Source organism: Polyodon spathula, chromosome 28 (assembly GCF_017654505.1).
Source record: "Polyodon spathula isolate WHYD16114869_AA chromosome 28, ASM1765450v1, whole genome shotgun sequence".
NCBI classification, from domain to species: domain Eukaryota; kingdom Metazoa; phylum Chordata; class Actinopteri; order Acipenseriformes; family Polyodontidae; genus Polyodon; species Polyodon spathula.
Genome location: NC_054561.1, coordinates 2,958,682 through 2,969,385, shown reverse-complemented (window position 1 = coordinate 2,969,385; position 10,704 = coordinate 2,958,682). Strand labels below are relative to the sequence as shown.

The window sequence follows — 10,704 nt, the reverse complement described above, 5'->3', positions numbered from 1 at the left end:
TAATGTTTGTTTTCCTTCAACTGTCACGGCTCATTACAGAACCATTTCATTTCCAATTAATCTCCCAGGCAAACAATTACACGTAGTTTACGGAAAGTTTCTCTAATGGATCAATGAAGATTAGGCTACAAGGTATTCATCTTCGTGGGCCACTGGCTATACTTGGGCGCTTAATACAAAATGCAAAATGGGTCACTGGTCTTACTGTCTACAAATATAAGGATGTTATGTTTTTGCAATTCAGTCAAAGTTAATCTGAAAGGGTTGGTTTTTTTAGTGATACTTTTGAAAAGGCTTTCTTACAGTAATTTTACTGACTTTTTTTGTTATTTAAATGACAGTGTTGGACAGTAAACCTTCCGTTAACTATTTTAAACCTTAATTCTGACCTTTCATGATCACGATTCGTCCGATCATGATCACTGAAAGGACTTTTAGATCAGGTGGCAGGACTGTCTGTGAGTACACGTGGCATGCAAACGAGCACAAAGCACTGCATTAACTTGCTTCTGTTTGTGCCAGATCACATGAAATTTGTATCAGTTAGCCCCAGAGCTCCGTTACACAAAGCAGCAGTCTGCTGTTACTCACGCTGGTGACTTTGCGGTAGATCTGAGCTGCGTTCTGGCACTCTGAGTAGGGGTATTCAGAGGTTGCCATTTCCAGAATGCACATCCCAAACGCATAGACATCCACCGCCTCATCGTACTTCTCCTCATACATTTCCGGAGCCATAAACTCGGGGGTCCCTGAAGAAACATTCACCCCGCATTATCAGAGACACAACCCCCAATTGAAAAATATTATACTGGGGTCCTGATCTGGTTACAGCTAGCCCTCGGTTCATACCATTAACAAACTACTGTGTCATAAGAAAAATATATCTATTGCCAAATGATGCTGTGTGATTTCATGTTAGATTTGTAAAATGTCATATTTTAAAATGTTTCATTAAGTATATGGAAAACTACAAATGGTATGTAATTCAACATCAATGTAACATTATTCAGCAGATTTAATTTGACTTTATGAAGCAAAATCTGTTCATTCTATAGGGTGATGCTAAACTTTTGGCCATAGCTGTAGGTCCATACAATTAAGAAAGCATTATGTAATATATATATATATATATATATATATATATATATATATATATATATATATATATATATATATATATATATATATATACACACACACACACACACATTGCAACTGTGATTCCATTCTCCCTGTAGATTGTCCAAGATCCATTGCATTGACATTGTAGTGCCCTGCATGCATTACCAATGAAGATCATTAGATATCCAGGGATTTTGAACATCAACACATTGAACTCAGATGTGAATCTCTACTGGAATACGTGGAGCTCCGTTGGGGTTAGGGTTAGGGGTAGGGTTACCTATGACGCTCTTGGCGAAGGAGGCACTCTTGAGCGTGGCCAGGCCCAGGTCCCCGATCTTGACGGAGCCGGTGGGGCCGGTGATGAAGATGTTGTCACACTTGAGGTCTCGGTGGATAATGGGAGGAGAGCGGGTGTGCAAGAAGTGAAGGCCCTTGAGGATCTGTCGGCTCCAGCGCTGCAGCAGCTTCAGCTTCATCTCCTTGAACCTCTTCAGATACCTACAGGGGTTTGGATTGCAGATTAGGTTTGGGGGTATAGAAACATCTCAGCAGGGTGTGGACACAATGGGATGCCATGAAGTTCTGAACATGCCATTCCTCAAGGATTCCTTCAGGGAACCGAACCACAAAGATTCAGAGATTTATATATCTGAGTTTATTACTATCCTTGAGATGTACTAATATAGCCAGAAATCAGTGTGCTGACAACTCTAGTATTGATGTTGCCAGTTTATCCACGAGTTACCTCAGGCTGTAAGAGGTTCAGTGGTGCAATGGATTAATACACCAACCCTGGGGCTCTTAACCTTCAGTGCACTGTTAATGCATTGGCTATGGACAACACTATGTCTGTCTGTCACTTTTCATCATGAAATTTCCAAGAAAATAATAGAGGGCAACACCAAGGATTTAGATTAAAAATGCACCAGGGTCCAGATCCAGCCTATTTTAATAATCTTAAAACCACCGCCCTGAAATGTATAATCCTAATGCTGCAGACCTTAATGATACTGATAAGATGGTTCTAAATCAAACAATAATTGGACTAAATTGGGTAGAAAATGGGGGGTTGTAAATAACGAGGCACCCACGTCTTGAGCGTGCCCGAGGTCATGAGCTCAGTGACGAGGAGGATGCACTTGTGTCCCTTCAGGGTGGATTTCCAGGAGTCGTAGAAGCGCACAATGTTGGGGTGCTGCAACCCCTTCAGCATCTCCACCTCCTCACTGAAGCGCTGCTTCTCTGCTTTACTCAGCTTCCGAGCCTGAAGAGAAAGAGACCCACAGTGTCATCGCAGGCATGGGATTGAGATCCCTACCGCACAGCAGCGCGATCCGTTCCTGGTTTTACTATGAGTTTAATGAGACACATCTGAGCTTGTTACTTGTATGCTGTGGCTGATCAAGCTCACAGTAAAACCTGGAATGGGTGAAAGTGCTTGGAAAGAGTCTTATTTCCTCCCTGCATCATCCACTTTGTAATCCCTTAACTGGGCATGCAGGTTATACACAAGACTGTCAGCAAAATGTGCCTAATATATTCTGTTTTCTAACTTTTCTATTGCAACTTGTACAACTTCTATCTAAATGCAGACATGGTCATTTGAACATCATGCTAGTCATTTTACAATGAAGGGATGTTCGAGGTGTAAAATATTAACTAAAAATCTATACTGTGGAGTAACACAAAATACAGAACACAGTTTATTTTAATGTATTTTACAAAATGTGCATTATCTGTGCCAGGCTTTACCTTTGCAGTGTGCTGTGCTTATATTGTTGCAATTTTATTTTAATATTGTGCTAAATTAACAGATAAAATTCTCCCTACCCACATTGGAGTTTGTTTGTTCCCACGACAGTGAGTTTGTATTTGCTCATAAGCCCGCAAAATTAGACCGCAGATTTAAATTCTGAGAATTCAGCCACAGAAGCGAATGTTGCTGTTTTTTTTAATTTTAATTTTTAATTATTATTCTGAGAACTCGAAAAGTGAACCATGCAGAATTGTATTGGTTAAATTGCAAATATCTGGATTTCTATAAAATCATTTAGACAAAATTATTCCATGTTTCTGAATAGATTACAGTGTCTCTAGATGGGACCAATTTGCCCTGGCTCCAGCATTGAACGCACTTGCAGACATGTTTATTTTAATGTTCATTTAGTAACACAAACGCCTTGACAATTCTGCTTGATTGAAGCTCTTCTCCATACCTTCACTATACCGGCAGGTCTCACACTGCAGTGTTTTCACAGACCCAGAGAAGAGGTGGGAAGGGGTTTCTGGGGGTTGAGTTACCCAATGCTATTTTCCTTATTTGGCCAACAGTTTAGATAAAGGCTAGCCCTAGTGGGGTAATAGACTAGTTTTTTAGTGAGAGAAGCATTGCGCCACCACTTTCAAAACCAATATTAAAACAGCCGTAACTTTGAAGTCTGTACCTTTGATGTGTTTTGAGGACAGCAGATTTACAGAGATTTGCAACGGGCTCTCTTTAAATAGAGGCTGGAAGGAGGCACGGTAAAAAGACAGGGTTATGGAGCAACCTTTGCTTTAGAGGTCTGGGAATAATATTACATCAAACAAAATGATTCTGCCTGAGAAATCAAATAAACAAACAGGAGTAAGCGTCACTCGCTGCTTTTGCACGTTGCAAGAAGAATTTTGTTTGTATTTTAAATACTGCATGCTGTGGGTGCCAACTTTTGTGTCTGCCGATAGGTGCTTTGAAATGTACCATGGGGGCAGGGGGGCTACAGTTTCTGATCAGCTATGAATTACTACAATAATCAATGTACTTACATACACACAAGCTCTTCACTAATGCTCCACTGTAATGTTTTACTTTTTAACAGCTACAATTGTTAGTATAGTCCTGTGTTGAAACAATTGTATCTTATCCAGCGTTGAAGGTTTCAGTTGCTTCTCACAATGTTGCACACAATAGCAGAGGTGGAGATGAGACTCCTATTGCATGGCAGTTTCACCCATTCCAGGTTTTACTATGAGCTTGATTAGCCACAGTGTCCAGGTAACAAGCCCTGGTGTGTCTTATTAACCTCATAGTAAAACCAGGACTGGATCAAGCTGCTCTGCAATGGAACCCTTATTTCCATCCCTGTAACAGTGGGCAATGTTTTGGCAATGTTACTTTCATTGGCCAAACCTGGTATTGGGATGTTAGGAAAGCATGTACCCTTTTTACACTGCCTAAAATAATGCCTGATCTACCAGAGTTGAAAACCTAATTGCGAATGACTTGAACAACAATCTAATTTTCATGTGTTGATCGCACATCAGTTAGTGCAGTAAGTGGAATGAACAATGTCTTGCAAATAAAAACATTAAAAAAAAAAAAACATGCCTCGTCAAACTAACGAATTGCAAGTTAAGTAGTCAGAAGCTGTGGCTAATGTCAGTGTAATTGCCGTTACTATATTACTTATTTTCCTCTAGTTGTTGCCCAGATTTTATGTTTGAAATCATTTGTTTTTACCTGAACGGATCACTTTGTGCTATATAATCTTGCTGGTGTTTTTCCTGAAGAAATTCAGTATGTGCTAAATGTAAGCATTGTGAATCCAAGCGTTAAAAATCCAAATGTGTTTTCAATCAGGCTGTTTTTACTAGGACTGAGCAGCAGTTTCTCCTGTGCTCAATGACGCTGGTAACTCGATGTGCTATCCAGAATTCGCTGTGGCCAAAAAAAAAAAAAAAACACGTGTTTCCGGTTTCTATATTGCATAATTTATTACGTTGTTAAGAATGCTGAAAGCCAACCCTTGTTTTTGGCTAGGGATCCTGGAAAACAGTTAAGTCATTTTAAAAGAACCTGGAAAAGGGGGCAGAGGGTAAAAATAAATAAAGAAACAAAACATTCTTCAAGATGAGCTTTTCAAGAAAAAAAGCAGGTCTGTCTGCAGAAGTAAAAACATTTACAGTGATTTGTGTATGACCCTTTCCTAATTGTAGCCGTTTGCATGTTTTTTGTTTTGTTACACATATAAATGAATTGTAATATTTAGCCAATAACACTTTGGTTAAAAGCACCTCAGATGAATGTGAATAAGCAGGCCTCGGCCTGCTGGCTGTCCCGCAGAAGCATAAACCTTGGGGAAACACAATAAATCCTGGGGAAACATAATAAACCTTGGGGAAACACAACAAACACTGGGGAAGTATACAAAGCAATCGTTACCTTAAGTTGTTATGCCTTGATTTAAATGGTAGGCATGGACGTTTATGTCAAGGTAATAAAGCAACAAATCCAGATCAGCAACTCCTATGATCCCAAGCCAGAGCAAGATCCTGTTCGCTCGTTATTGCAATCTGTCAGATACTTCAGTTTTTCAGTTAAAAATGTTAAATAATGTGGGATTTATGAAATACCTGTGCTAATGGGCTTAATGTATATGGCCTTTAGTGTGTGTAATCAGTAAGCCTCACTGCCATCTCCAATTTGATTGTGAGATGCTGTCTCAGTTTTACGACAATCACATTGTAAAGGCAATCAAACTGAAAGTACCAGTATAACATTTAAGTTTGGAGAAGTACGCATATAAGCAATCAATGGACAAGAATTTCCCGGAAGCACATGGCTTTAAATCCATGTTGCACTACACAACAGACGCTGCTGATTAAGCAATCAGGGCCATCTCAAGAGCAGAGTACTGTTGAATGAATGCTGATGTACCTTACTAAAGGAATACTGCAATCCCCAGCAGCAGGGATCATTAAACAACTCTTGCAGGGTTTACAGCTTGGAGATTTGAAACAGACAGCAGCGTTGCATTTGGAGCTGCTGTTTATTTGTTTGTTTTAATCAATAACGAGCATTTACATGGCTAGCAGCAATGCTATCCTAGCCTAACTATCTGAAGAAGTAGTAAGGTTTTTTACTCTACAGTGTGTTCTGGCTGTTGCCTAAAAAACTGAAAGTGTAACAGGAGCCAGTGTGTTTCCAATCCAGTTCCACAATGCTTAGCTCATTAAATCAAACCTAAAGTGCACAGGACCATGAAGGAAATGCAAGGAATGGAATTACTTCCTTCCAAGGCAGCACTCAATAACCGATTCCTTGTTGCGAAACACTGACGTGTTGAAAGAAAAGACATAAAAATAGATTCTTTTGCATAGCAAAGCATAAAAGTGAGTTTATTATTAATGATGGCACTTAACTTCGGATGCAAACCTGATGTCCGTATGAGACATTGTGTTTCTGTGTGTGGTGAGGAAATGAAAACAAACAGTGTCATGAATGATTTTCTGAGCTCAGGAGATAATGAGAGACTCAATGCCCAATGTAAGGAATTCTGTGAGCCTACATTGTTTTGACTTTGCTTGTAGGGTGATTTTCCTGTCACAGAAAATTGCAAATATCACTTAAGGTCACATCAGTAGGATTCGGTGTCTGCATTGGGTGTAGAAATTTAGCTGGTACAGATAAGCACTGCTCTATGACCATTCGTATCCTTGTTCTAGAGTGTGGTATTTTGTTAAATCAGGATTTTCAGCTGTTTTCAGAACAAAACTCTCCATTGTGTTTGCACTGCGACCACGTTTGCTGCAGCAATTCCTGCACTTTCCATTCTGAGATTAAGTATGAAATTCTCCTGAGAAAGGCTTTTTCTGTCTAATCAAAACATTTCTAAGTGCTTTAAGAGACCATTCAATTGAAAAGGAAAGAGTTGGGCTAATTAATAGATTTTAAAGTGCTTAAGATGCTCACTGATTAATTAAATCAGCTGTATATTGCAATTGTTCAACATTTTCCTAACCGTGGTTTGCACAATTGAAAATGTTACAAATATTGAACCGCCATTTAGAAACTAAAGCTATGGAATACGTAACTGCATTGATATGTCGCTGCCAGACCCCCAGAGCTTGATTTGTGGCTTTGGTTGCCTGTGCTCAGAAGGGCTGTCATGCGCACAGGGGAAGGGGAAAGGCCATTTGGATCGTATTACCCTGGAGGAATTTCAGGTCCAACACTGATAAATAACCCCTGACATGTAGCAGGAAAAGACTGAGCTGTGTACCGCACACCATGTGTTGCTGGGGCTCCCAGACCAGGGGGGGGTGGTGTATGGTGTTGTGGAAATGCACAGTGTAACTAAAGCCATTCTCCCTCCCCTAAGAGGACCTCCCCCCCCCATCCCCCATCCCCCATCCCCCACCCCCCCCCCTCCCGTCCAAAGTGTGAGGCAAGACTTCAAATGAGATTTTTGCATAGCGTACAGTGCCCAGCCATGGCATAATTACTTAGCAGGTGTTTATTGAACTGATAAACCCATTATAGACTTCGAAATAAGAAACTATAAAGTACTGTAAGAATTGACGTTGACAGCACCGGCAGCTATACCAAGAGCCATCATTTTTCAGCATTCAGAAATCTGTTGTGACCAAGATTGGTTGTTAATACCTTTTTTCCTATAAAAACATTTAAAGTTGCGCCTATTCACAATACAGTAGCAACAATCATTTTAACAACATTTGGCCATGTTTAGTAATGTTTTAGTCAGACGAGTGCATTAAGCACATTACTGCTTTTCCAAACACTTTCTGTCAACGTGCACATTCAAAACAGGAAGGGCATTTAGAATAATTTGTATCCTTCCTAAATTACAAATTTCAACTGCGAATCAATGTGGGACTTGTGCCGAAATGGAATTAGGTCTCTTCTGGTCAGAAAAGGGTCTGATGCCATGGAGAAGAAATAAAAACATCCATTAAAGCTTTCAAAATTGTCTGCAGTGCTGTAAAAGGCCCTATATATAAAGGATGTGGTGGTTGTTTATTTTGGTTCTGCTTACAAAAGCCCTGCTAGTAACCCTTCGAAGCGCCTCCAGTGACCTGCTTGGCTTCTGCTGGAATTGGCGCATTAGAGCTATCAATCAACAGAAATAGAGTTGTGGTAGCTGGAACTTTCCTGTAAGTTAGAGGCAGCAGAGGAGTGCTCCATTTCCTAATCAGGGTTACAGCTCTGGTGTGTGGAAATTTATTCCACTCTGCTATTATCTGTTTTTTATTGCTCTTAAAGATATACTAGTTTTATTTTGTACCGTATAGAACATTCTGATCTGAACTTTCCTTTTTTTCTGTAATTACAAAATCTGCCCACAGAGTGGCACTGCTTGCAATGGAAAACCCTTACAAGAAGGATCTGTTTATTAGCCAAACAATACAGTGAAACTCTGTTTATCCGCTTGTTTGGGGGGGGCACAGGTCCACGGATGAGTGGAATCCGCAGATAAATGAGGTGTCACTGAGTGTGACTAGAATGCGTGAATAAAATACAGAAATGTTTTAAAATTTGTTTACTCAGATAGTGATACTCTTAGCAAAATCTTTTTATTCCACGCATTAATATTAAATAACGGTAGATAAGTGTTGCTAGGTTTCTGGGATTTCAGACAAAAAAATAGAATTCTGTTAATGTTTTTAAATTTTAAAACAAAATAATCAAGCCTGATTTCAACAAAATATGTACCAACACAATTCTGTTTTTTTTTTCCTTTTCGTAACAGCTTTTTTAAACAGTTCACTGCTGCAAGTCATTCTTTTGAACCTTGACAAAGTCCACCATAGGCTCTAGTTTCAGTGAGGCAAAATGTGTTTGCTAGGCTTCACTGAGTAACAGCCTCAGGAGAAGTCATTTTACAGAATCCTTCTGCGGTTCAAACCAGGACATGAATCCTCGCATCTGTAGCACTGCTGTCTTGGTGTCGGCTCCTCAGGTTAGACTGACGCATGCGTCTTTATGACAGTATGTGCACCGTGGGCATTAAGTCTACACTGGCAATAAAGTACTGTATTTCAAAGACTACTCAGGGAGCCATGGATCGTTGAAGCTGCGGATGAACGGGTGTAGATAAATGAGGTTTTACTGTATATATGTAACAAAGAGCTCGCCACCTGTTTACCTGGCATAAAATACAAAAACACACAGTATTACAAACAAAAGGTTTACACAATACCTTTTCACACAGAATACGACGCACACTAGCAGCCCAGAATGAATTAACTCTGGGGGTTTATATGCCCCAGAGGAACAGGTATAGGCAGCTGGCTCTAATTTAATAATAATGAGACCAACTGCCAAAACAATAAACCAATTACCAATTAATAATAATAATATGTTAATGACTACTATGCTTTTCCTCCTGAAATACCGAAAACCTGTCCAGGGACGGTGTTTTTTTGTTCACTCGTCAGGGCCCCTGCCCTGCTACTTATACTATATATATATATATATATATTAAGATATATATATATATATATATATATATATATATATATATATATATATATAAAGATAAAAACCTTAATTCGATCTTGTGATTCACTCAGCCCAAATACGTTGACTTCCTCTATTATGTAAAGCAAGGCAAACAAAACTAAACAAACTGAAAAAAGCCTTCAAGCATCTAGCAAAGCAATTGCAAACACCAGCCAAGATATTTTAATCAAACATCCTAAGATACAGGGTTATTTGCAATTCCATCATGCAGTCAACCGTTGATGGAAAAAAAAACATAATCATAGGATATATCAAGGATGTGCCACAGTAGTAATGGATTGCATAAGGATCACATTTAACCTAGTGGAAGGTCTGCTAAACAAAGTCACACTAGAACCAGCTTCCATCCATTCTGTTTCATTGGTGAGCCTGGAGCACTCCATTCCTTAACATTATTTACAAGTTCCTTTGGGTCACCTTGATTAGACAGCATACCTGAGGTTATTAATAAAACAGCAGGGTGGATGCATGTAAAAATGCTATATGAGCAAAAGGTGACCATTATAAAGGAATCGTCAGGTTTACTGTGCAGGAAATACTGTTATGTAATCTGTTCAAAAGACTAAATATATTTTTCCTTTTCATAGTCCCTTACACATATTTACCATGGAATAGTTGCATTCCCCCGTATACATTAACCATATGTCTATTCTATACCTTGCTTTCACTACACTTTGCTAGACTTTTTGGTAAACCACAGTAAAACTGATAAATAAAAAACATGCAAAAAAATAAAGTACTATTCATTCTAAATAAAAACCCTTTCACTTCAATGTAATGAAACTGAGCAGACCAAATACTCAAATTATAATTCTGTTCTCAACGCTGGTAATGAATCATCAGTTCATTATTTAAGAAGAGCGCTAGTGAATTACACATACTACCCTGTAACAATACTGCTGTCATTTTTTGTTTTTCAAATTGTAAAAGTTCACCAATAATAGTCGCTTTTGATGTACAAATTTAGCCACTGAACGAAATGAATGCAGTTTTCACTCTCTGGGCATAATAACACTAATCTCTTATCTCCAGACGGCGGACCCTAGTAACAGAATCAAAACAAATGCTTTATTCAGTGTGCTTTGTGTGTGCTTTAGTTTATTTCTGGTCTGATAACAAGAGGAGAAAAAACAGACCTTTAGTGCAGAGTAGCTCAGAACAAGCTCATATGTGAAATGTGTACCGGGCAGGGTTGTGTGGCAGACCGCCTGTACGGATTCTGTCCAAGTGCATTGTGGGTAAGACGCTCGCTTTAGGTGCGCAGTGTCGCTGGTTCG

The 10,704-nt window shown here is 39.3% G+C and overlaps 1 protein-coding gene across 1 annotated transcript in view; it reads right to left on the bottom strand.

Annotated features, from left to right (window-relative positions):
• Nucleotides 1-37: 37 nt before the first annotated feature.
• LOC121301927 (serine/threonine-protein kinase WNK4-like) overlaps nt 38-10,704 on the bottom strand; it is a 28,888-nt gene continuing 18,221 nt past the window's right edge. The window contains exons 2-4 of the mRNA XM_041231649.1: nt 2,217-2,389; nt 1,403-1,623; nt 38-749 (exon numbers count right to left, since the gene is read on the bottom strand). Coding sequence (XP_041087583.1) covers nt 544-749; nt 1,403-1,623; nt 2,217-2,389 — 600 coding nt within the window. The 3' untranslated portion in view covers nt 38-543. The remainder of the gene's footprint in view (nt 750-1,402; nt 1,624-2,216; nt 2,390-10,704) is intronic.